At 58.3% G+C, this 25,453-nt stretch overlaps 2 protein-coding genes and 2 long non-coding RNA genes across 5 annotated transcripts; 2 read left to right on the top strand and 2 right to left on the bottom strand.

The window, feature by feature from the left end:
- Positions 1–238: 238 nt before the first annotated feature.
- On the bottom strand, positions 239–15,859 carry FSCN2 (fascin actin-bundling protein 2, retinal). Of its 2 annotated transcripts, none has more exons than XM_084748181.1 (7): positions 15,746–15,859; positions 11,355–11,486; positions 8,212–11,250; positions 1,725–1,881; positions 1,240–1,361; positions 583–750; positions 239–509 (listed from the first exon to the last, which is right to left on the bottom strand). In XM_084748181.1, exons 3-7 carry the CDS (start codon positions 9,035–9,037, stop codon positions 304–306), a joined length of 1,479 nt encoding a protein of 492 aa, XP_084604307.1. In that variant the 5' UTR covers positions 9,038–11,250; positions 11,355–11,486; positions 15,746–15,859; the 3' UTR covers positions 239–303. The 2 variants fall into 2 exon arrangements, with proteins under 2 accessions (XP_084604307.1, XP_084604308.1); XM_084748182.1 differs by having other exon boundaries at positions 11,355–11,565; positions 15,746–15,841.
- On the top strand, positions 13,751–18,097 carry LOC311578299. Its single transcript, XR_014772814.1, has 2 exons — positions 13,751–15,700; positions 17,782–18,097. It is a non-coding gene; the product is annotated as an uncharacterized lncRNA (long non-coding RNA).
- On the bottom strand, positions 17,534–20,026 carry LOC311578300. The gene is made up of 2 exons (XR_014772815.1): positions 19,860–20,026; positions 17,534–17,895 (listed from the first exon to the last, which is right to left on the bottom strand). It is a non-coding gene; the product is annotated as an uncharacterized lncRNA (long non-coding RNA).
- A 111-nt stretch (positions 20,027–20,137) lies between these two features.
- Positions 20,138–23,023, top strand: ACTG1 (actin gamma 1). The gene is made up of 6 exons (XM_084748183.1): positions 20,138–20,281; positions 20,646–20,774; positions 20,858–21,097; positions 21,390–21,828; positions 21,912–22,093; positions 22,180–23,023. The coding sequence occupies exons 2-6, from the start codon at positions 20,652–20,654 to the stop codon at positions 22,321–22,323; spliced, it is 1,128 nt and encodes a 375-aa protein (XP_084604309.1). The 5' UTR covers positions 20,138–20,281; positions 20,646–20,651; the 3' UTR covers positions 22,324–23,023.
- Positions 23,024–25,453: the final 2,430 nt, after the last annotated feature.

Here is a 25,453-nt window from a genome sequence, read left to right as displayed (position 1 = left end):
TCTCTTCACCCCAACACATGCTCTGGGTCATGGACTCACTGGGTAGGACAGCCTAACTCAGTGTCGCACCCAAGCCTAGAGCTAGTGGGGTGAGGGTGTAGCCCGGCCTCCAGCCATGGCCCTCGCACAGAGGGTGAGGGCTTTCCAGGGCCAGAGCTCTAGTGCTGAGCTGAGAGGACGGCAGGGCTCCAGGGCGCATCCTTCCCACTACCCAGCTGGGTGGTGCAGGCCCGCAGCAGCTGTGCAACAAAGGTTTAATGCTGGGTTGCTGGGGCTCTGGAGTTGACCCCACCCTGTGAGTCCTCAATATTCCCAGAGAGCTTCCCCTGTCGGCAGGTCAGCGTCGGCTCGCAGCAGCCCTGAGGCGCCGCCACACAGGTACTTGCCGCTGAGGGCACGGATGGCCAGGCGGCCACGCTCTCGGAACTCAAAGAGGAAATCCTCTGCCAAGTCGCCGTCGCTGCACACGCTTCCGTGGCTGCCAGTGTACCAGAACCCACCTCCACGGCCTGTGGGCAAGGCTGGAGGTCAGCAGCCGGCACCCACGCCTCCCAGGGCCCCCCTGCAGCTTTCTCTCCGCACCTCTGATCTGGTAGGCGCCATCCCTGAAGCTCAGGCGGAACACGTCGTAGGTGGAGCGGTTGGTGTCCAGCTGGTTAGAGCCTCGGCGGTGGCACACGAAGCCATCCATGCCACGCAGCACCAGGATGGGCCGGTTGATGAGTTTGAGGATGAATAACTCGTCTTCACCTGCGGAAGAGGGCACCCCTACCTGTCCTGTGCAGGCCATAGACTTGGGGTCCAGGCGTGCCACTGCCCAGTGTGCCCACGGACAAAGAGCCTAACACCCCAGAACCCAGGCGTTCCTAACGTACAAGGTGTTAGGGAGGCGCCCAGTTTGCCCAGAGACAGGAAAGGTGAGGGCGCCCTGGGACCTAGCTGCCCATTTCCCTGGTGGACCAAGTTGAGCGGGCCTCAGGGGCACTGACCCTGCATGGAAGGCTGCCCCAACCTAGGGCAGGCGGGAACGCTCACCCACAAAGTCACTGATGGCTGCCCCAACCTAGGGCAGGCGGGAACGCTCACCCACAAAGTCACTGGTGGCTGCCCCAACCTAGGGCAGGCGGGAACGCTCACCCACAAAGTCACTGATGGCTGCCCCAACCTAGGGCAGGCGGGAACGCTCACCCACAAAGTCACTGGTGGCTGCCCCAACCTAGGGCAGGCGGGAATGCTCACCCACAAAGTCACTGGTGGCTGCCAGCTGCCCGTTTTTCTTCATGCACACGTAACGCCCATTGCTGGCTTTAAGCGCCACCCGCCGGCCATGCCATTCCATTTCAAACATGGTGGTGGCCGAGCTGTGGGGCAAGAAGCAGAGGAGGCCTCAGAGGGAGGTGCAGTTTGGCCTCCCCATCCTCGGCTTCCCCAGGGGCGGGACAGAAGCCTGCCCTCCACAGGAGAACCCATTCCCAGGGGGGCTGCTCCCCACTCTGGGAGCACTCTTTTGGGCTGCTATTCTCACAGCTGAGGTTGTGCCCAGGGTGCTAGTGGAGGTGACGAGGCACACGCCTTCCATCGCGGCAGCGGCAGCGGCAGGGTGCAGGCCAGCCTGCTCTACACAGAGTTCCAAGCCATTCAAGGCTACGTAGTGAGCCCTGTCTCAACAAAACCAAAAAGGCCATGGTTGTGAAGGTGCTAGAGACCAGGGCAGAGGCACTCACACTTGTGTTGCTGTGGCCTGAATGCCCCCGTGCGTGACCAAGGCCCAGTAGCCCCCAGTGCTGGAATAGAAAGTACACTTCTTTGTCTCCTGGTCGATTTGCATCAGGAAGGTCTCGTGGTCCAGTTCTTCATCCTGATTGGCCGAGACATTGACTCCTGAGGGGAGAGCACAGTGGAGCTCCTCACACCTCTCCCGGGAGGAGGCCGGAGAAGGGCATGAAAGCCAGAGGGAGGTCTGTCAGAGGCCGCCCCAGGCTGGTCTGGCGCCCACAGATAGCCTCTGAGGATGGATTCTTAACCCAGTTCTGTCCACTCTGAGACAGGGCTTTCCATGTTGGCAAATCCCCAAATAATCTGCTTGTCCCTGCTCTCCTCTCCTGACCAGGGTTTACCTTAAGCTGCCAGGTGGGATCTTCGGCCTTCCCCTGGGGTGACCTAGATTATAGCCAGTGCCTGGGAGCCTGCCCACCTCCCACACAGCTACCTGGTCTCTTGGGAGTCCTAGGGGAGGGCGGGCTGCCCACGGGCTGCCCAGTGTTCTTGTAATGTGGACAGACAGGACAACTGTAGCTTGGGGCTCAGCATTCAAGCCATGAAGCCTCCTCAGAGTTGTCCCAAAAGCTCTGTCTGCCCCCACCCCTGCACAAACTGCAACAGTGTCCATGGCAACAGGTGTAACTGTGTGTATGTGGGGGTGGGGTGGTCCGACAAAGCCACATCTGACCCAGCCTTGCTGGAGAGGAGGGGACCAACCAACCAGCAGCCCCGTAGTGGAGAGGCTGAAATCCAGCTCCCACGGCTTAAGTTGATTTATTGTTTATGTGTATGAGTGCTTTGCCTGTGCGTATGTCTGTACCACTTGTGTGCAGGGCACTCAGAGGCCAGAAGAGGAAGTTGTATCCCCTGGCACAGGAGTTACAGGTGGTTGTGAGCTACCGTGTGGTTGCGGGGAGTTGAACCTGGGAGAGCAGCCAGTGCACTTAACCACTGAGCCGTCTCTCGAAACTTGGGCCCAACAGTTCTGTTTGTTTTGTCCTTTTACTGTTCCCACCTCTGCCAGCTTCATCATTCAGCAACAAATACTAAATTGGGACATCCCTCAACCTCATGTGGCGTACTAGGCCACATAGTCAGAAGGCAGTGGCATTCTGGGTAGTGTGTTTCATATGGATGGATGCCACAGGCTACAAGAAAAGCAGCATTTCAACAAATACAGAGGGCAGAACCAGGCCAGAGGATCTTAGTTGGCCACGCCAACCAGCTCTATTCACTGCGGCCACATCTCCATCTTGTGGGCCAAGATGCAGTGTCCCACGTCGCCTTGCAGACAGCACCCCTCCAGCTTCCTCTCTCATACTCACCTGGCTAAGGAGCTGACCGGGCAGTGGGAGGGGCACAGAGTCCAGAAGGATCTGGACACTGAGGGTGAGGTGTGTCTGCTGGGACTCAGGGAAAGCACTGAGTCAGCCCTGCAGTGCCAGTGCGGGCAGAGACAGGCTCGTGGTGGCTGTAGAGTGGCAGCCAAGAAATGCAGTGGTGAAACTGCCCACGGGTTGCTCATAGGCAGCGCTGGCTAGAAGGTAAGTTTGGGGCTCTCTCTCAGGTGACCAGACAGACATGGGCTTCTGCTCCACAGACGCTGTGCTGGCCTGGCCAAATAGTCTCAAATCGCCTCTCTAGCTGTGTTGAACTTCCCGTGTGAAGGGGGAGTCTGTCTGGAGCAAGAGTGAGGTTGAGGCATGTCCAAACCCCAAAAATTCTCTTGAGACCGGCAAGAGTAGAACTGCTCCCTCCGTGCCCTGGGCCTGCATGTCCTGGCACATGCACCCCCCACCTCCCTATGCCAACCTTGAGGTGGTCACATAGCCTAACGGCCAAGCTAAACTTCCCTCTCCTCCTAAGGCCATGTCCAGCAAGCACCTGGAATCCCTCTTCGTGCAGTGAGGCCTTTGCAGCAACCTGGCCCCGGCCAATGACATACACTCACCCCAGAGCCTCTACCCACTCCCCAAAGGTTTAAACAGCCTTTGCGTCATACCCCTCCCCCCGCCCCCCCCCATGTGCCCCAATAAATGAGCTCACTGGAGCTGAATCCAGAGAAGGCTGTTTCTTGTGCATTCATCACTGACAAGATCCTGCACTGCATCCACCCAGCCCAGCTAGGCTCCAGCCCTCCAGTCTAGCTTGGTGCGCATGAGAAGCAGCGTTCCACCCAACATACAACCCCACCCTCTTCCTAACACCAATGCCACTTCCACTTCCAACGTTCTTAGTAGGAAACTATCCCACCAAAAAGATGGACTCACATACAGGGTGGTCAAAGGGCTGAAAAAAGCTGAGAGGTGGTGGCACATGCCGGTAACGCCAGCACTCAGGAGGCAGATGCAGGTGAATCTCTGAGTTGGAGGCCAGCCTGGTCTACAGAGTGAGTTCTAGGACCACCAGGGCTACACAGAGAAACCCTGTCTCAGAAAATAAACAAGAAAGGTTGGAGGCGCTGGAAGAGGTTGGGTGGATGCCTCAGCAACTTTAGGTGCCTGCTGTGGGAGCCTAGTGGTCTGAGACTGGCCCCTGGACCCATGGAGAGATGGAAGGAAAAGGAGTCACTCCACAAAACTGTCCTGTGACCTCTACAAGTGTGTCGTGTTGGCATATACACACACACAACTTCTTCTTTAAGACAGCGTCTCACTATGTGGCTCTAGGCTTCCTGGAATTCACTATTGCTGGCCTCAAACAGAGATCGAACTGCCTCTGCCTTGCAATTGCTGGGAGTAAACAAGTGCACCCAGTTAATAATAATAGCTGGGCGTGGTGGCGCACGCCTTTAATCCCAGCACTCGGGAGGCAGAGGCAGGCAGATCGCTGTGGGTTCGAGGCCAGCCTGGACTACAGAGCGAGTCCAGGACAGCCACGGCTAACAGAGAAACCTTGTCTCAAAAAACCAAAACAATAAATTAATAATAATAAATTGAAAGACTGAAAAGTGGGCTGGCTGGTGAGGTGGCTGAGGGTTTAAGAGCACTTACTATTCTTGCAGAGGACCTGAGTTTTGTTCCCAGCACCCTTATCAGGTGGCTGTAGGCCACCTATAACTAGAGCTACAGAGGCGCCACCACCCTCTTCTGGCTTCTACATGCTCTTGCACTCACATGCCCTCCATATATATATATTCTAATGCGGAAAAGTGATCCACCCAACCTTCTACTGAGTTGCCATGACTACCAAAACACCATCTTTTTTCCTTCAGTGCTGGGGATGAACTCAGCGTGTTGATACACTAGTACTCACCACTGAGTTACCTCCTCAGCCCCGCATCCCAGCACCACTGCACCCTCCACCAACCCTCAAGCCACTACCATCTCTCACCATCACAGCTTCTACCACCATCACCCTCCATCACCATCACCCTCCATCACCATCACCCTCCATCACCGCCACCCTCCATCACCACCACCCTCCATCACCATCACCCTCCAGCACCATCACCCTCCATCACCATCACCCTCCATCTCCATCACCATCACCCTCCATCACCATCACCCTCCATCACCATCACCCTCCAGCACCATCACCCTCCATCACCGCCACCCTCCAGCACCATCACCCTCCAGCACCATCACCCTCCAGCACCATCACCCTCCAGCACCATCACCCTCCAGCACCATCACCCTCCAGCACCATCACCCTCCAGCACCGCCACCCTCCAGCACCATCACCCTCCAGCACCATCACCCTCCATCACCGCCACCCTCCAGCACCATCACCCTCCAGCACCATCACCCTCCAGCACCATCACCCTCCAGCACTGCCACCCTCCATCACAGCTACCCTCCATCACCATCACCCTCCAGCACCGCCACCCTCCAGCACCGCCACCCTCCAGCACCGCCACCCTCCAGCACCGCCACCCTCCATCACAGCCACCCTCCAGCACCATCACCCTCCATCACAGCCACCCTCCAGCACCATCACCCTCCAGCACCGCCACCCTCCAGCACCATCACCCTCCATCACAGCCACCCTCCAGCACCATCACCCTCCATCACCGCCACCCTCCAGCACCATCACCCTCCATCACAGCCACCCTCCAGCACCATCACCCTCCAGCACCATCACCCCTCCATCACCACCACCCTCCATCACCGTCACCCTCCATCACCGTCACCCTCCAGCACCGTCACCCTCCATCACCGTCACCCTCCATCACCACCACCCTCCAGCACCACCACCCTCCAGCACCATCACCCTCCATCACCACCACCCTCCATCACAGCCACCCTCCAGCACCATCACCCTCCAGCACCATCACCCTCCAGCACCATCACCCTCCATCACAGCCACCCTCCATCACCGCCACCCTCCAGCACCATCACCCTCCAGCACCATCACCCCTCCATCACCACCACCCTCCATCACCGTCACCCTCCATCACCGTCACCCTCCATCACCGTCACCCTCCATCACCATCACCCTCCATCACCACCACCCTCCAGCACCATCACCCTCCAGCACCATCACCCTCCAGCACCATCACCCTCCATCACCACCACCCTCCATCACAGCCACCCTCCATCACCGCCACCCTCCAGCACCATCACCCTCCAGCACCATCACCCCTCCATCACCACCACCCTCCATCACCGTCACCCTCCATCACCGTCACCCTCCATCACCGTCACCCTCCAGCACCGTCACCCTCCATCACCGTCACCCTCCATCACCACCACCCTCCAGCACCATCACCCTCCAGCACCATCACCCTCCATCACCATCACCCTCCATCACCACCACCCTCCAGCACCATCACCCTCCAGCACCATCACCCTCCAGCACCATCACCCCTCCATCACCACCACCCTCCATCACCGTCACCCTCCATCACCGTCACCCTCCATCACCGTCACCCTCCATCACCGTCACCCTCCATCACCGTCACCCTCCATCACCATCACCCTCCATCACCACCACCCTCCAGCACCATCACCCTCCAGCACCATCACCCTCCAGCACCATCACCCTCCAGCACCATCACCCTCCATCACAGCCACCCTCCATCACCGCCACCCTCCAGCACCACCACCCTCCATCACCACCACCCTCCATCACCATCACCCTCCAGCACCATCACCCTCCATCACCATCACCCTCCATCACCACCACCCTCCATCACCATCACCCTCCAGCACCATCACCCTCCATCACCATCACCCTCCATCACCGCCACCCTCCATCACCGCCACCCTCCAGCACCGCCACCCTCCAGCACCATCTCTATCACTTTCACTCCCCATATCATTAGCCTCTCTGCCACCCCACCCCCACCCCTGAGCACAGCCATCGGTATGGTCCCTACTGTTACAGGCTGTGCATCAATGCCTGGCACCCGTCCTCCAGGCAGCACTCCACACCAACTGCCCCAGCTAGCTTACTTGCCTAAGGCCTTCCCAAGCCAGGCGGTGTCACTGGACTGCAGGGCTGCGCACGGGAACGCAGGCCACACGCTGCAGGCTCCAGCTGTTGTGCTCCAGACTGACCTAAGGCCACGGCTGCAGGTGCAGGTCCTGATGGGAAGTCTGGCCTCCTACCTGGGTGTTCCTGGCCATCAGGATAGGACCTATGATGCCCAGGGGGACTGGGCCTCTGACTCAGATGTACATACCACCGCAGCGGGCAGTGGCATGACAGGCACACGAGAGCTGTGCTTTCTCTGGCATGTGCTAACGTGAACAGGAGGAGCGCTTCCTGCCTCACCTCTCCATTTGAGCTCAGGGCACTCAGGTCAGGGTGTGTCCAGGCACGCTTGGGTGCATGAGCCCAGCACCCAAGAGAGAAGCAATTGTTCCTTCCGGCCTGGACCAGGGTTAGGCCAGTAGTCACGGGCCTCTCAGACTCTCGGCTTCTTCATGCGGCAATAGGAACGCTGTGTTTATCTCAAACTGCTCAGGTGTCACACAAGTGACCAGCGGCCAGGAAACCATGCCCCATGGGTGGAAATGGCACCTTCCCCTTAGAAGCAGAGCTCCTGGCCAAGGTTGCCTTAGCTTGTTCTTAACACTGAAGATAACACTGAAGTCTCTCATTCTTGGGGGCCCCCTAAGGCTGGTCAAACATGAAAATGGTACCCTTGCTCTGTCCTCATCCCTCCCTTATCTCCCTCAAAGGCCAGAAAGTGGGGGGCAGAAGAGTAAGGGAGGATCAGGCAGCCCCAGCCTTCTTCCCACCCCCACCCCCGCACTGCCCTCATATTCTAAATGACCTCAGCACAGCTCTCCGGCCTGACAGACAGCGGCAGTGCAGCAGGCACCAGGCTCAGCCGGTAGGTAGTCTCCAGATGTTGGAGAACGAGGAGGACTGCTCTGAAGCCGTCAGCCCTCGGAGGCCCATAGGCCCACGCTGAGTGCAGAACACCCACCCCCAGCCCTGCACACATGGCCGGCGTCTACACAGTGCACACACCACGCACCTGCAGCCGCCCTGCCCTACCTTGCCTCACAGAGACGTAGCGGTGGTTGGCAGCTACCAGCACCACCTGCGGGTGACTCTGTTCCAGGTGGAAAAGCTCGTCCTTGCCGGGCCTCGAATTGCGGCCAGCCTTGAGTGTGCCCGCAGGCCCCACGGGTGCCAGGTAGCGGCCATCACAGTCCTTGAAGGCCAGCTTGCCTGCCTTGAACTCTAGTGTGTAGCAGGCGTGGGCTTCGGGCTCCCAGACAAGGCGGCCATCACTGCGTAGATAGCGGCTGTCGCAAGACTTGAGGCAGTACCGCCTGCTCTGGAAGATGAGGGTGACCAGTGCGTCCACACCCCACGGCATGTCACCATCTGCTGCCATCTCGTCTTCCTGAAGGCACAGGTGCACGTAGCGCCGACGGCTCACGCTCAACAAATGAGCCTGTGGGTGGATGGCCAGGTGCACAGTCCACAGCTCTGCCGTGGAGACAGCTGTGGCAAAGCAGGACAGCCGGTCCTCAGTGCCGCCGAAGAATCGGCCGTGCGGCTCTGACTGCAGCACCCAGCGGCCATCGGGCTGTGGCAAGACCAGGAAGCGACAGTCACGGCCCGGCTGAGCCAGCTCACAGGCCACACGTCCATCTTCCTCTGCTGACAGGTAGCGGCCTAGGTGGCTGCTGCGGAACAGCACAGCCGCGCCCTGGCCTGGGTCGGGCTCCAGGACCCAGATCTGCTTCCTCTTGAGGCTGGATGCTGAAGCGTTGACCTTGAAGCCGAAGCTCTCTGCTGTCAGGTAGCGGTTGGCGTCATTGACGAGGCCAAACTGGATCTTCAGCACCTGGTGCAAGCCGTTGGTTGGCATCTTTGAGGCTAGCCACGTTGCTTCAGCCGCCTGGGAGGCTCTCTCTGACTGTTCAGGGGCCCTGTGGCCCCCCCAGAGGCCCAGATCTGTCTATCTCGCCCTTGGCTCCCAAGCCTAGCCAGTGACATGGACGCTACCTGCTCCAGTGCTGCCTCTCTTGTGGCCTTGGCCACCCAGGCAGAGCTTACATGGCCAGCGGGCAGCGGAGGGCGGGTGAGGGGGGACGGATCAGAAACGCCGGCTTAGGAGCGGTAGCCACCATGCCTTACCCCCAGCTTGGATTTCAGTGGCTCCTGGGTGGCACCAAGGCCAGGGTCTGTGCCCGGCAGGACGGGAGAGAGGCTGCCCTCCTCCTGTCCTCACCCACGGCCGCCTGGGTCCTATGCCCCGTATCTCGTGGACTCCTTGCCTCTCGGCTCCCCTTCTTCCTATTGCTTTGGGGCTTCCCGCTCCCCAGCTCAGACCCCCAGTCCAGCCCAGCTCTTTCCCAGGGTACAAAATGCAGCCCAGTGGAAAACTCGGCAGGCCGGCAACCTGATCGCAGCCCTCCACCCTCAGCGGCCGCCAGATCCTCTACAGGATCCGGTTACCACGTCTCTGATTCCTGCTGCCAGGGGCAGGAAGGCCCCCTGTAGCACGCAGCAGCAGCCTGGCCTGTCCCGCACCCGGCCACCCGGCTCCTACCCTTGTGGGAAGTCCTGGGTCTGACACTATTCTCCATCTGCCCCTGGGCCGTGGGTTGGGGAGGTGGCGGGAAGGATGTAAGCACCAGTGGAAAGGCTGGGACACCTTGACCCTGAGCAGGGATGGCAGTGTGGAGACAGGGGCCCTAGTGTTCCTAGTCCACTTGGTTTGGAAAGAGCAGCTCCAAAGCTGGGTGTGGTGGCGCACGCCTTTAATCCCAGCACGCAGGAGGCAGAGGCAGGCAGATCACTGTGAGTTTGAGGCCAGCCTGGTCTACAAAGCAAGTCCAGGACAGCCAGGGCTACAGAGAGAAGCCCTGTCTCAAAAAACCAGGGGGGTGGGGGAAGCAGTCCCCTGTGCTAGGGTGGCCGTGTGATGCTCAGGTCCAGGACTGCTTTGCGGGAGCACACCCATGCAACAGGCAAAGAACCAGGGTGTGTGCCAGGATCCTACATACCCTGCCAAATACTGGGCACCATGTTCTTCCCTTTTGTGCTGGGAGCTCCTGGTGATCTGGCTTTGACAGCCTTTGTCAGACTTGGGACCCAATTACTGCTGCTCAGATCACAGGGTTCCAGGCTCGGCTCATGGCCTTTACAGACCAGTATAGTGCAGCTGTGAGGGGCACAGTCTCCCCCATGCCCCTAAAAGTACAAGCATGGAATCCAAAAGAAAGGGACGAGACATGCAGATCAGGAGAGGTTGGGAGCTGGTCCGTCACACCAGACCCTTGGCCTCTCATTCAGGGGTGCACCTGGCTGTCCCCTCTCCATCCTGTGACAGCATCTTAGGGAGGAGCTACAGAGGCCTTGCTCAGTTTTTCCCTGCACCTGCCTCACGGGACCAGAGCCAAGCAGGAAACTGGAGCTGCTCACCCTGGGCCTGAGCCAGAACTGGCGTCGTCTTCCTCCTAACAGTTGTGACCCACGCAGGAAGGCTTTCCTGAGGGGCCGTAATAGGATGTGGAACACGTGCAGTCATGGCTCTGGTCCTCCCACGCTCCTGGGCCCGACTGGTACATTAGCGACCTGGCACAGAGGTCTACACTTGAGGAGTGTGAAGAGGTTGAGGTGGGTCCATCCAAGCATCGCAAGACACTGAGTGGAGGGGTAAGGGTAGGGTTCATGACAGACTGTCATGTGCTGACCCTTCTGGCCTCGGCTCTCCCTGCAGACCAGCTTTATCCATCCCTGAGGCGCTGACCTACGGTGCAGTCAGGTCAAGTGCTGCCCTAGAATACAGTAGAGGGGACATGAGTTACAGAAGCCCCAGTTGCCAGGGTGGTGTTCATCCTGAGAACGGTTGTTCCAAGGGTCTGGCTAGGTTGGTCTGTGAGAGGGGAGGCCTGAGGAGCCAGCTGTGCCCCACCGAGCCAGAGTGCTTAAGAGCTGTGAGAGTCTAGTCCTTCTGATCAGCGGCACACTGGCTTCATTAGCCTGACTGGTGCTGGCAGGGTGCGCAGGCATCAGGTGCCGAGCAGGAGGAGGCCTGGTTGCCAGGCGCTAAGTGTCCTGGCTCTGGATGGGCTCCTGGAAATAAAGCCAGATGTATCAATGGCTACTCGGTGTGGGGACTGGGGACACTTCCCGCCCCCCCCAACACTCCCCAGTGGAGCAGGGCTCTTGGCACTGACCTCTGTGATAGCAGGGGTCCGCTGGGCTCCAGGGTATGCCTTGGAGGGAGGCAGCTTTCTTGGGCCTCTCCACACAGACCTCCACTGCAGTCTACACGGCTGTGGTCCTCTGCCCACTCAGGCCGTTCACTTCTAGATCCCCACGGAACAGACACGTCCTCGGTGTGTGTCTGGTTGGCAATGGGTCTGGCTCTTGTGTGATAAGCTGCAGCTTGGTGGAAAGTCAGAACACTATTGGCGTGTGTGTGTGTGTGTGTGTGTGTGTGTGTGTGTAGGTTCATGGGGAGAGGGACTGTGTGTGTGTGTGTGTGTGTGTAGGTTCATGGGGAGAGGGACTATGTGTGTGTATGTGTAGGATAACAGTCAGGCTGTGCGCTGCTCAAAGGATCCCCTATCGAGGGCGTATCCCAGCCTCACACGAGTTGATGTAGATGACAGAATGCACCTCTTTTATTTTGGGTGCACATGTTTGTCACCATAGCCTATCCAGGCTGCACCCTGGGAACAACTCAAAGTCAGTTCCACTCTAGGACCCCATTGCTCCCCTGAACCAGAAGGGAAGATGGTGTGCCCAAAGCATGGCTGCTTCAGCATCTGGATACAGATGTTAGGCTGTCCGATGTGCCAACCTCAACATGCATGTCTGCGGGAGGAGCGCCTTTGCTGGACTCTGACAGGGTGAGCAACGCCCAACCCTCCTTCAGCCCACTGTGAGCGGACACAGCTGCCGGCTGTTCTAACCACAGCTGGGCCTGAGAGGCTAGGATCACCTCGGGGTTAGACTATGGCAGCTATGGCAAGGCTGGGGTCTGGGCTGATGGCCTTCTCAGTGAGAGTCCAGCGTGCCCTAAAGGCCCCACACTCAGGTGCTCACTACACAGTTAGCCCTTAGGAAACCTTTCTCGGAGTGCTGGGGGCTGGGGTCCCTCACCACTGAAGGGCCCCTTTGCCCTATTCCTCCCACTGGCCCCCAACAGTACTAACAGTACCCCAGAACACAGGTGATTCTCCACAGCCCCGTCTAGATTAGCCCAACCTGGGGCTCCTGCCAGCATGCTGCCTACTGCCATGGCAACCAACACGTGGCCAGGCTCAGTGCCCAGCAACACTGATGCTGGTGGTGTGAGCCGGCACAGGCTTGTGAGTGCAGAGATGGGTGTTTCCCTCCTCACTGGTCCAGAGTCCTGGAAACTGGGAAACAGCTGGGCAGACCTGTGGCCAAAGGCTGACCTTCCACAGCCCTTCAGGGAAACCAGGAAAGGCCAGTTCTTCCCCCTTCCACAGAGGCTGTCCAGCCCCACCCCTCAGCTGCTAAGAAGTGTCAGCTCTCTGGCCCACCAGCCCCTGTAGCCAGCCCCTTCCAGGCCTCCCAGGCTCCTGCAAAGAGGGCAGGCTTCCCAAAACCTTGATTTTCTCATCCTTGAGGAGGGCGCCCGCTCCGGCCCAGAGTCCAGTCTGGCAGAGGCCCAAGGCCCTGCCTCCTGCTGCCTCGCCCTCCCTGGGCTCTTGAATCAATTTTTCATGCTAGGCTTTCTGCAGTTCCACTTACACACAGGCGAGGGAGGGGCCTCCCTCACTTCATCTACTCTGCCTAGGTTCACTTACTGAGGCCCGCAGAGCTGGTTTAGGGTAACAGGCTCCGCTCCGTGAGGGGGGGGTCATGTTAGAGAGAAGAGCACAGCGACCACATCTCACCACATTATCCATCCCTCCCCCACAGCGGACCTGACCCCTCCCCTCCCCCCCACCTGACCCCTCCCCAGTCCTCCCCCACAGCCGACCTGACCCCCCCAGCCCTCCCCTACCCTCCGACCTGACCCCCCCAGCCCTCCCCTACCCCCCCACCTGACCCCTCCCCAGTCCTCCCCCACAGCCGACCTGACCCCCCCAGCCCTCCCCTACCCCCCGACCTGACCCCCCCAGCCCTCCCCTACCCCCGGACCTGACCCCCCCAGCCCTCCCCTACCCCCCCACCTGACCCCTCCCCAGCCCTCCCCCCCCAGCAGACCTAACCCCGGCCTAGGCAAGGCCCCTCACTGTAGTACCTGGTCCTTTTGTTGCTGTTTCCCTCTCCCCCCAACCCCCACACCCACTGAATTATAACATAATTACACCATTTCTTCGTTCCCTTTCCTCCCTTCAAACCTCCCCCCCCCAAAACACCCACCCACCCAACTCTTTCAAATTCATGGCCTTTCCTTTTTTGTTGTTTTAAGACAGGATTCCCCAGGGTTGTGAAAACTTGCTTATCTCTGCTGTTGCCGCAGGTCAGTGGTAGGCACTTCTTTACCTGTCAGGCATGAGGCCCTTGGGTCTGATCTCCAGTGCAACCAGAGCACAGAAAAAAAAATGTCTGAGGGGGCAGGGCATGGTGGTACACCCCTTTAATCCCAGCACTCGGAAGGCAGAGGCAGGTGGATCGCTGTGAGTTGAAGGCCAGCCTGGTCTATAGAGTCCAGGACAGCCAAGGCTACACAGAGAGACCCTGTCTCAAGAACAAACAAAACAAACAACAAAAAAACCACCACCGCCTCCTCCTGTCAGGCACAGGTGTTTACGTCTCTTATGTGCGCACACACCTGCGAATAGGCTAAAAGTGAGGCTGGGTGCTCTCCATCTTCCCTTTTAAATTATTTACTTATTATGTCTGTGAGATCAAGGGACCACTTGGCAGAGTCCTGTCTCCTTCCACCTGGACAGATTATCACAGAACGAGCTTCTCTCTGCTGGGCCGCTCATCAGCCCCCCACCTTAGTTTTTTGAGCTCGGCCTTTTACCCTGAGCTCACTGTTTCAGGTACACTGCTTGGTGGGCAAGCCACAGGGATCCCTCCCTAGCCCCACTCCCCAAGGGTTGGGCCCACAGGCGCACAGGGCTCATTTTATCCTGCAGCCCCTAGTCCATCATCCGGGGAAGTCAGGGCAGGCACCGAGGCAGAAAATAAAACAGAAGCCACAGAGTTCAGCTTACTGCTTTGTTCTCTATGGCTGTTCAGCCTACTTTCTTTTTCTTTTTTAAGGATTTATTTATTGGCCAGGCGGTGGTGGCGCACACCTTTAATCCTAGCACTTGAGAGGCAGAGGCAGGCGGATCTCCGTGAGTTCCAGGACAGCCAGAGAACCCCTGTCTTGAAAAACAAAAAATGAAATCCTAATTAAAAAAGAACAAACAAACCAACTCCAAAACGCAAAATCGCCTGGGTCCTCTGGAAGAGCAGCCAGCGCTCCCGACCGCTGAGTCATTGCTCTGGTCACTGCAGCTGGCTGCCTGCTGCAGTCTCCTCCCCACCTGTAGTTAATTTTATAAATAGTCACAGAACGGGAAGTCTTGGGGATTAAACGTATGAAATGACCCTCTGTTAGATACCGCCAATTGTGTCTTTTTTTAATTTTTAATTTTTTTATTTTTTGGTTTTTCGAGACAGGGTTTCTCTGTGTAGCCTTGGCTGTCCTGGACTCGCTTTGTTGACCAGGCTGGCCTCGAACTCACAGCGATCCGCCTGCCTCTGCCTCCTGAGCCAACTGTGTTTTGAAACTACTTCAAAACAAAGGTTAAAATGAAAAAATTCAGGCCAGGTGTGGTGGCACACACCTGTAATCCCAACACTCAGTTCTACACAGCAAGTTTCAGGGCAGCCAGAGCTACACAGAGTAACCTTCTCTCGAGAAACAAAACACACAAGCAAACAACAACAAAATCAATGTACTGGCAAATCCTAATGCTTTCTATGACTTTGAGGCCAGCCTCCTCTTCAGACAAGCTACATAGCAAGACCTTGTCTCAAAAAACAAAAACAAAAAAGAGGTGGAAGGGAAACAAACAAACAAACAAAAACCCTTTGACTCCGTGGGGAGAGATCAGGCGGTGGTGGGGCTCAGAGTCCTAACCCCAGGCCACTTCCTGCTGTGTGACCTACACTACCGTCTCTACCGTGAACAACCCTTTTCCTTTTCTTAGAAATGACGGTTGTTAGGTGCCTCGGTGATGGCATGACCCAGTGACACCCACGAAGCACAAGGCAGGAAAGCCGGGCGCAAACTTGCCATACTAGGAAACAGACACAGAGGGTCAGGGGTTGGCTGTACTTTACGGTCCCTCTGTGAGTATGAGCTCCCGGGCATCCCACGGGCTGGTCCCGTCTGACTGTTGCGGGTGCAGGCTGTACCACCCCACCTCCTCCCCGTGCGTGCGTGCGTGCGTGCGTCAGCACCAGCTGAGGTCACCAGCTGCTTGGCCGCAGCCCTGCCTTGGTTACCCTGGCGGAGATGACTCAACCGTGGGTCCGCCCTAGCTAGCCCAGCCTGGTCCCTCTCGGCCTTTGAGGTGAGGGGGACTCGGAACCGCAGGTGAGCCGCACTCCTCACAGCCCAAGGGGCAGGAGTAGGACCCACCTGGCGGTCCACGCGGGAATGACACTGGCCGCCGCCACCTGCCTTCTGCGGGGGTCCGTGTCAGGGACGCCATCTGCTGGGCCCTGCGCTCCAAGCTGGAACCCCGGGGAAGCGTCATCGCCCCGAGCCCGCCCTCGCCTTCCCCGGAAAGCTGCGTGTTTGCGCGCGCGCGTGCGTCCTGCCGCCGGCCCTGCTTTCACCTACACCGCCCCGGGCCGAGACTTCGGGAAGGGCAGATAAGGCCTGGGCAGGTGCCTCGCCTTCCTCCTGCCTGCAGTTTGTGAGGGGGAGGCGGGCGGCCGTCCCGCACTCCGGTTCACCCGCCCCGCTGGCTTTCCTTCCTTCCGAGGCCCACTGGGCCCTCCGAAGACAGGTCTTGGCCCGATGGACCGGGGAAGGGAGAGGATGCGGTGGCCAGAGGCTTGCGGCTGGACTGCTCCGCCCCCCATCCCAGTGGCCCGGACGCTGGACTTGGCCTGAGAGTACAAGCAGGGCTAACTCAGAGGACACGCTCCCACGCCCTGCAGAGCACAGTCCCACTGGGCCCGCCCAGGTCAAGCCTCCCTCCTGCCCCGGGGAAGGCCAGGGCGGGGTCAGAATGCCCTTCTGAGCTCCAGCAGACCTCCAACCGAGCCTCCACTAGTGCACCGTGGCAGGTGGGATGGTGGCGGGGCACAGACCGCCCAGACCACCAGCTTCCTGCCCTGTGCAGCTCTGACCTCTTCGCTGCGTTGCTGAGCAGGAGCTGTGGTGGGGAGGGCAATGCGTGTTTGCCTGTCCTGGCCTATGCAGCTGCCCCTCATCACGAGGCCTGATGGATGATGGTGAACTGGGACGAGGGAACCGGACCCTGAGGAGGAGAAGGGAGAATGGGGGGGTTCTCTCCCTCCACTTGGCCACCACTCAGGCTTCCCACACACGTGTACTGGTGTCCAGCTTCATCAAGGACAGGACTGTGGGGACTCAGCGGGTATGACTTGAAGCCTCAGGCTGATGGGGGGGGGGGCGACAGACACTCAAGGGCAGAGGTGGGGGGTGGGGGAGAGGGCGGGTCAGAAGTCAGGAGTTAAGTGCCCCTGGATAGGGCTCAGAGCAGGAGGTTGAGCTGGCAGCAGAGGAGAACGAATATTCAGGGCTCCTCACGGTGGGGGCGGCTTGCTAAAGACAAGTAAGAAAGTGCTGCCGAGAACAAGGACGGGTGTGTGTGTGGGGGGCGGTAATAGTCTTTAGGAGGTGCTGGCCTCTCAGGAGGAGGAAGGAGGCCCTTGCAGGAGAGCAATTCTTTTGAGACAGGGTTTTGGAGCAGTTGGGAACCACCTCAGGCTGAGCAAATGTCCTGCCGAAGGGGACAGCAGGCTCCCGGTTGGCCAACACCGTGCTATGCACAGTGCACCTGCAGAACCGTGGCCTTCATGGTGGTAATATGCTGTGCGTTTGGCTCGCTACCCTGTCACCACAGAAGACCCCAGTCTCACCCTCAGTTTCCGGCTTCCCCTCCAGTGGAAAGGCCAGTCCTGTGCCTCCAGCACAGACAAAAGATCACACTTGCATTTGGTGTGTCTGCAAAGTCCTAGAAGAGGAAAATGAGCTCAGAGCATTTAGCTTTTGGTTTCCTCAGACGTTCACATTTTACTTTTTTTGTTTGTTTTTTTGAGACAGGGTCTCTTTGTCTTAGCCTTGGCTGTCCTGGACTCACTTTGTAGACCAGGCTGGCCTCGAACTCACAGCGATCCGCCTGCCTCTGCCTCCCGAGTGCTGGGATTAAAGGCGTGCGCCACCACACCTGGCTTCACATTTTACTTTTTATTTGGGTTTTTAGACTTACAAGAAAGGTTTCAAAGACAGCAGAGGAGCTCAGCCATCACCTCTTCATGTTAGCATCTGGCAGTGTGCAGTGCGCCCTTACCGAGAGGCTAGCCCTGGGTTACATCCCAACCCTGCCCTGGGTCGCACAGCTTTTCAGTCCCTTCTGTTCCAGAGTTAAGCTGACATCCCGGATGGCAGAGACCAAGTTTCTTGTTCCATCTGCCCAACAGGAAACCAGGCAGTTAGGAGGAAATATGGACGTGCCAAGGTGGGCGGAGCATGCGCTGGAGGATCCAGGTACCAAGTACAGAGGTGACCAGAAATCCACGGGGTATCCAAGGTGGCTGCTGGGAGAAGGAACTCGTGAGAGAGCCTTAGGGTGCGGCCAGACTGCATTAAATCTGACTTCTCACCTCTCGGCATGCCGTTTTCTCATGCATTAAACGACCGGAATAGGAAATGAGGTGCATCAAGGTCACAATAAAAACTGACCCAAGCCAGCACAAGAAAAAATAAAAAATAAAAAATAAAAAATTCCTATCATTTCTTTAGACTGAGTCTTTCTTTACAACGGGAGGACACGCCCACCTCTGGCAGACCGGCCACCGCTGGCCTTGGCCTGCAGGCTCGCGGAAGTCAGGCGTTCTCGATTGCTGGCCCGGGAGGGGTGGGGCCACAAACTTCCCCGGCACTAAAGAATGGCCCCGACCTTGCTTGAGACCTCACACTGCCCAGTTGCAAAATAGAAAAATCACGGCGCGGCCTTCCGGTGCACAGCGTTAGGGGGCCACCCCTCCCCCGCGGTCCCCAGGGAGGGAGGGCTGCGTCTCTGAGCCCGAGCGCACAGCCGAGGGTCTCCGCGTGCACCGGCCCGGACCGCCTTTGTCCCGCGGGCCAATGGGTAGCCTGCTTGACTAAATAAGGCGAGGAGCGCGGCCGAGCGCCCCGTCCGTTACGTCCGCCCCCGTGACTCAGGGCCGCCACTGGGCTCCGGGCGGCGGGCGGAGCGCGGGTCCAAATCGCCAAATATGGCTGCGCGCCGCCCGCCGCCCCCACCCGCACACCTGAGCCGCACCTGGGCCCCGCCGCGCGCCCCGCAGCCGGACAAGGCTGCCCCCGCCGGCGCCAGCGGGAACCCGGGGCTCAGAGCGGTTCCGCAGCCGCGGCGCCTTCTGCACGCGCAGACAAAGGCGTCCGGAGAAAGCCGGGTTTGCGAGCGCGGCCCCGGCAGTGCTCGGGTAGCCCGGGGAGAGAGAGCGAGAGTGAGGGCTCCCCGAAACCTCCCACTCTCCCCACGTCTCAGTGTGCGACGCCGTGTCTAGGGACCCACCCACCCCACCTGGAAGGCCCTGCAGGCTCATGGCGGGGGTTCTGGAGGTCCAGCCCCGCGCGCCCCGTCATGGGTTGTGCTCACACTTGGGTACTCCAGGCCCACCCAGCGCCCTTCTGGGGGCAGGGACTGGCTGTTGGCACGGGTTGTGGCCAGCAGGTTAGCCGGGCTGGCTGCTTGGTCCCCTGGAGTCTCGTGTGCACGTCTCAGAAGGGGAGCTGACCTTGCAGGTCTGAGGGCGCACGGAGAGCGCCCGTGTGAGGGCTGGTGGGGCACCGCCCCCCACCTGCTGGAACCAAGCTGCATGCCCGGTGACCTTGGAGTCCCTCACCTCACCGCCACTCATTCTACAAATGCACCCAGCTTACAAATACACGCAGGGAACTGCGGTGCCTGCTTCCCCTCCGGGTAGCACCGGAAGGCACGGCCACGACCCTGCCAGGGCCGTATAATGGGGAGGGGGGGGACAGGGCTGCGATGCCCGCCCCTCACGCCTGTCTAGGGGCGGCGGGGGATAAGGTCTAGGCATTCTGTGCCCCAAACCGGTTTCACCCGGACCCCGTACTATTCAATAGAAAGGTGTCTTGTCAGCCTGCCCAAGAAGGGGGCGGGGCGAGATCATTTTAAAAATCATGAGACCTTCCATGCCTCAGTTTCCCCAGCAGGCCCCCATAACACAATGCCCACGCACACCACCACCTCTGCAGAGGAGGCTGTGCAGTGGTGCCCAACCCCGTGACGACCCCTTCTCCCGCGAAAGGTCCTACGCGGATATGGCTGTAGTGGGGGAGTAGGCGACCCCTCCCACGTGACTGAGGTGCGATGGCCGCTCCCGGGACCCCCGGGGGACCCTGCCAGCCCCTCCCCAGCCAGGGATCAGCTGCCGCGGCCCGGCTTTGTACGGAGCCCGTGGTGTAAAGCTCCCGGGGGGCGTGCGGGGCGCAGAATTCACAGGGGGGCGGGGGCCGCGGGACTCACCCCGGCTCGGGGCGCGGCCCGCTCGGGCTCGGCGGTTTCGGGGCGCAACCAGGGCGGGCACTCCCTGCTGCGCCGCAGTCCCCGGGCAGGGCGGAGCCGCTCGCCGCAGCGACCCCCGGAGGCCAAGCCCGCGCGGGGGTCTCGGGCGCGCGGGGGCGGCGCGGGCGGGGCCGTTGGCGGCGGCGCGGGCCAGGGGCGGGCGGGCCCGGGCCCCACGTGTCCCTGGCGGGCGGGCCAATGGGCGCCCGGCTTTTGGAAAGATCGCCATATATGGGCATGTTCTGGGGCCGCGCGCGCCCCCGCCCGCGCGCGCGGCCCGCTCCGGCTTAAATAGCGGCGGGGGAGGCCGCGGTCGGTCTCACACTCCGCCGCCGGCTCACCGTGCGTGTTCTCCCGCCGCTTCGTCGCCCCGTCCTCCGTCGGTAAGAGGCCCGCACCCCTCGCACCCCGGGTCTGGCCCGGTTTCCCTGCGTGGCCTGCTCTGGCCCGGGCGCGCCCAGCCGTAGCTCCGCGGAGCCCAGGTCCCCCACGGCGGGTGCGCCCCGATCTGCAGCCCGGGCTCGGGATCCGGCTGGGGGGCAGGGCGGGGCCCGACGCAGTGCGCAGCCCCTCCGCGCCGCGGCGGAACGGGGGGCCGCCGGTTGCCGACGGTTACGCCGTCCCTGGGGACTCGGGGAGGGGGGGGAGAAGCTGCGCTCCTCCGGGTGGGTGGCTCGGCTGTCTGCGGGGGGCTCGTACTGGGTCGAGTGAGGGCTGCGCTGATTCCGGGGCGTCCATCCCGCTCAGATCGCAATGGAAGAAGAGATCGCCGCGCTCGTCATTGACAATGGCTCCGGCATGTGCAAAGCTGGCTTTGCTGGCGACGACGCCCCCAGGGCCGTGTTCCCTTCCATCGTCGGTCGCCCCCGACATCAGGTTAGTGGAGAGGAGTGGACTCCCTTGTGGCCCCTGGGGCGCGGCGGGTGGGGCGAGCCTGACCGACCGGCCTTCTCTGTCAGGGCGTCATGGTAGGCATGGGCCAGAAGGACTCCTACGTGGGTGACGAGGCCCAGAGCAAGCGAGGGATCCTGACCCTGAAGTACCCCATCGAGCACGGCATCGTCACCAACTGGGACGACATGGAGAAGATCTGGCACCACACCTTCTACAACGAGCTGCGTGTGGCCCCTGAGGAGCACCCCGTGCTTCTGACCGAGGCCCCCCTGAACCCCAAAGCGAACAGGGAGAAGATGACGCAGGTATGCCTGGGCCCCGGCCTCTGCTCTCCCTGAGTCTTGAGTCGTTTTCGGTTCTGCCTCATTTCCTGACATTCAAGCGTCTCTTTGGTGTTTCTAGGGTTCTGTTCCTCCTCTCCTGGCATTTCCTCCCTGACGCCCTCCAGGTTTCTGTTTGCGTTTCTGCCTGCGTTCTACTCTTTTTTTTTTTTTCTTTCACACATCACATTTGTGGCATGCAGCATGTAGTGTGTGGGTGCAGGTGGCTCCCTGGGTCCCTGCTGCTCACTCACTGAGGTGCTTTGTCGTCCTCCAGATAATGTTTGAGACCTTCAATACCCCAGCCATGTACGTGGCCATTCAGGCGGTGCTGTCCTTGTATGCATCTGGGCGCACCACTGGCATTGTCATGGACTCTGGTGATGGGGTCACACACACAGTGCCCATCTACGAGGGCTACGCCCTTCCCCACGCCATCTTGCGTCTGGACCTGGCTGGCCGGGACCTGACAGACTACCTCATGAAGATCCTGACTGAGCGGGGCTACAGCTTTACCACCACTGCTGAGCGGGAAATTGTGCGCGACATTAAGGAGAAGCTGTGCTATGTGGCCCTGGATTTTGAGCAAGAGATGGCTACTGCTGCATCCTCCTCCTCCTTGGAGAAGAGCTACGAGTTGCCCGACGGGCAGGTGATCACCATCGGCAATGAGCGGTTCCGGTGTCCAGAGGCGCTCTTCCAGCCCTCCTTCCTGGGTAGGTGTCTAGAGTGTGGTGTAGGTGCTGCGGGCTGGACCACACAGGAAGGATTTAGTGGCTAAACAAGCTCTGTCCCCTAGGCATGGAGTCGTGTGGCATTCATGAGACCACCTTCAACTCCATCATGAAGTGTGACGTGGACATCCGCAAGGACCTGTACGCCAACACGGTGCTGTCTGGTGGCACCACCATGTACCCGGGCATTGCCGACAGGATGCAGAAGGAGATCACAGCCCTAGCACCCAGCACAATGAAGATTAAGGTGAGTGGCTCCACCCAGCCCAGCTGCTGAGAGTGGGAGGCGGAGCCCAGGGCGCTCAAGTCCTCACTCACTGTTGTTCTCTGCAGATCATCGCTCCTCCCGAGCGCAAGTACTCAGTCTGGATCGGCGGCTCCATCCTGGCCTCCCTGTCCACCTTCCAGCAGATGTGGATCAGCAAGCAGGAGTACGACGAGTCGGGCCCCTCCATCGTCCACCGCAAATGCTTCTAGATGGACTGAGCAGGTGCCAGGCATCTGCTGCATGAGCTGATTCTGAAGTTTGGATTTGCCCTGGCAAATGCACACACCTCATGCTAGCCTCATGAAACTGGAATAAGCCTTTGAAAAGAAATTTGTCCTTGAAGCTTGTATCCAATATCAGCACTGGATCGTAGAACTCGTTGCTGATTTTGACCTTGTATTCAAGTTAACTGTTCCCTTGGTATATGTTTAATGCCCTGTGCATATCTTGAGTTAGCCCTTAGTCCATGTGGCTCGGTCACCTGGTGGCTGGGGAAGGCACGCTGTGGAAGAGACATCCCCAGCCTGGTGGATCAGTGTGAGCAGTAGCGATCTGTGCAGGGTATTAACCAACAGCTGACTTCCAGGATTTCTCGAGGCTGGCAAGGGTTCCTGATCCAGTCACCACTTCCGTCTTGCCGGTCTAACAGGGTGGGGAAGTCCGAGCCTTAGGACCCAGTTTCCATTCTGGTTTTTTCCCTCCTGATGGCCATGGGTTGTTACTTGCCTTGAGTTGGGAAGGTTTGCATTGACACCTGTAAATGTATTCATCCTTTTAATTTATGTAAGGTTTTTTGTACTCAATACTTTAAGAAATGACAAATTTTGGTTTTCTACTGTTCAGTGAGAACATTAGGCCCCAGCAACACGGTCATTGTGTAAAGAAAAATAAAAGTGCTGCAGTAACTGACCACTGTCTTCCTGTTTGGGGGGTGTTACGAGGGCTGGGGGCAGGGAAGTGCTGATGGCCTCCTGTGGGGTTGGTTAGTTGCAGGTTTACTCAGAAGCCCTGTCTTAATCCCAGAATAATAAAGGCTGGGAACTTAACATCTCCACAGGGAAGTTATAGTGAGGACTGCGCCTGATGTCAACAGCAAAATCCTCCAGGAAGAGCTGGAGAGGAAATGCAGAGAGCACCAGCCATTGTCCACTGTTGGCAGGTCCCCAGTTACCATGTCTAGGAATCTCAACTGTGTCCTCCACAGATGAGGAAACTGCTCAAATACTGTAGCAACACAATCCTAATAATCACAAGATATAAGTTGCCCAGGCGTGGAGTGGAAAAGCTGTGTAACATTTGGCCGGGCAGGAATGACGTTCTGCAGGTGCTACAGCCTGGAAAGACTGGTTATCCAAAGATGATGCTGTTAGCACAAGGTGTGGGTCGGGGTAATGGAGTGAGTGCCTGCTCCATGGGGTGATGAGGCTCTGGGGTTAGGGCTACACATAGGTTTCAGTCATGTTGGAGTGGAGTGGAGCACAAAGCCTTCAGCATACCCTGAGCTCAAGAGGATCAGGACTTTGGAAGTCACCTTTACAAACACAGTTCTGCCAAGCCCACCAGACACCCTGTATTAAGAAGGGGACGGGAAAGATGGCTCCCTGGTTAAGAGCAGGCAGTGCTGCTCTTACAGAGGACCTGGGTTCAGTCCCCATTACCCCACAGTGACTCAGAACTGTAATGGTAATTCCAGAAGCCTCTGGGTTCCTGCAAGAAGCACAGAAACAGGCAAACAACACGTTAACATTTAAAAGAGCTGGGTGTGGCTGCACTTGGGAGGCAGAGGCAGGTGGATCTTTGAGTTTGAAGTCAACCTGGTTGAGTTCCAGGACAGCCAGGGCTACACAGAAAAACCCTGTCTGAAAAAACCAAAGTAGATGATAGATACATAGGCAGGCAGACTATTCAATGCTGGGTGGGCTGGGATCTCTCAATTACACTCTACATCCAAAAATCCAGAAAATCCAATCCATTGGATCCTTTTTAGGCATGAGCACTGCCTTGGTGGGCCCCGCTCCACCCAAAGCCAGCCCTCACTGCTGTTTGGTTTCTGGTGTGTAGATTCCCTGTCAGCCTGTGTTCTGAGGGTCAGAGAGACCCAGGCCTGCTGTCACCCTCACACAAAGCCAGCCCTGGAATATATTTTTGGTTTTTCGAGTCAGGGTTTCCCTTGTAGTTCTGGCTGTCCTGGACTCTCTTTGTAGACCAGGGTGGCACTGAACTCAGAGATCCACCCACTTCTACCTCCCGTGGAACGTAGAGATGGTCACATCAAGGTATTTTAAATTTTATTTAGTTTTATTTTGCAAGAGCAGTCTACTAGCTTGGGGAAGATAGTCAAGTGCTCCCTAAAGAAGTAGAGAGCAGGCCCAGACCTGGGATAGGGTGACTCCGAAAAGTTAGTATTCTAAGCCTTCAGCACTGGGAACACATCGTGTGCTCAAGTTCTGTGTGACTTCTTTTCCTCTCTCTGTCTCGTCATTATTGTTGTTTTCAAGACAAGGTTTCTCTGTGTAGCTTTGGTTGTCCTGGAACTTGCTTTGTTGACCATGTTGGCCTCTCAAACTCAGATCTGCCTGTCTCTGCCTTCCAAGTGCTGGAGCTGGAGAGGTGGCTCAGTGGTTAAGGGCATTATCTGCTCTTCCAAAGGACCTGGGTCCAGTTCCCAGCACCAACATGGCAGCTCGCACTCGTCTGTAACTACAGTTCTAAGGGATCTGACACCAATGCACATAAAATAAAGTGTGTGTGTGTGTGTGTGTGTGTGTGTGTGTGTGCCCACGCGCTATCTCCACCCAGCATAAACCCAGTGAATTTCAAAACCAGGTCTGCCTTAAGAACAAAGTGAAAGAGAAAAAAAAATGTTTGACATGAGAGAAAACTGAACTGCGGGTGATTGTTTTGCTGTTTGTCTCTTGAGACAGGACCTCACTGCATCCATATGTAACCCGGGCGGGGCTTGACCTGGGACCCTCTTCTCTCAGCTCCTCTACAGGCCTGCCCGTCTGTTTTGTTGGGTGTGAGGGCGCATTCAGAAGCCAGGGGTGGGTGACTGGAGCTTCTCTACCCCTCTCCACCTTATTTTTATTTATAATTTTAAGGACAAAATTCTTACTGAGTTTGCAGCTCCCCAATCTCAGTTCAACTAGACTGATTGTCCAGGCAAGCCCTGAGAATTCTAGCCTCCCCCGACCGCAGCACTGGGTTATAGATACACGCCACCACAGCCAGCCTTTTCACACAGTGCTGGGTATTCAATTCTTGCTCAGTAGGCATTTTACCTACTATGCCATCTTCTCATTTTTTTGGCTGTTTATTTCTGAGATGAGTTCTTTCTTT

Source organism: Acomys minous, assembly GCF_964271855.1.
Source record: "Acomys minous genome assembly, chromosome: 12".
NCBI classification, from domain to species: Eukaryota; Metazoa; Chordata; class Mammalia; order Rodentia; family Muridae; genus Acomys; species Acomys minous.
The sequence above is the reverse complement of the archived record's forward strand: the minus strand, read 5'-3'. Positions and strand labels throughout refer to the sequence as shown.

Coding starts and splice junctions, on each gene's coding strand:
- FSCN2 (XM_084748181.1), bottom strand. CDS start 9,037: ATGCCAACCAACGGCTTGCACCAGGTGCTGAAGATCCAGTTTGGCCTC. Junction 1,362..1,724: donor CAGGCCACAGCAACACAAGT/GTGAGTGCCTCT, acceptor CTTGCCCCACAG/CTCGGCCACCACCATGTTTG. Junction 751..1,239: donor AGCCACCAGTGACTTTGTGG/GTGAGCATTCCC, acceptor CCTCTTCCGCAG/GTGAAGACGAGTTATTCATC.
- ACTG1 (XM_084748183.1), top strand. CDS start 20,652: ATGGAAGAAGAGATCGCCGCGCTCGTCATTGACAATGGCTCCGGCATG. Junction 21,098..21,389: donor ACAGGGAGAAGATGACGCAG/GTATGCCTGGGC, acceptor GTCGTCCTCCAG/ATAATGTTTGAGACCTTCAA. Junction 22,094..22,179: donor CCAGCACAATGAAGATTAAG/GTGAGTGGCTCC, acceptor TGTTCTCTGCAG/ATCATCGCTCCTCCCGAGCG.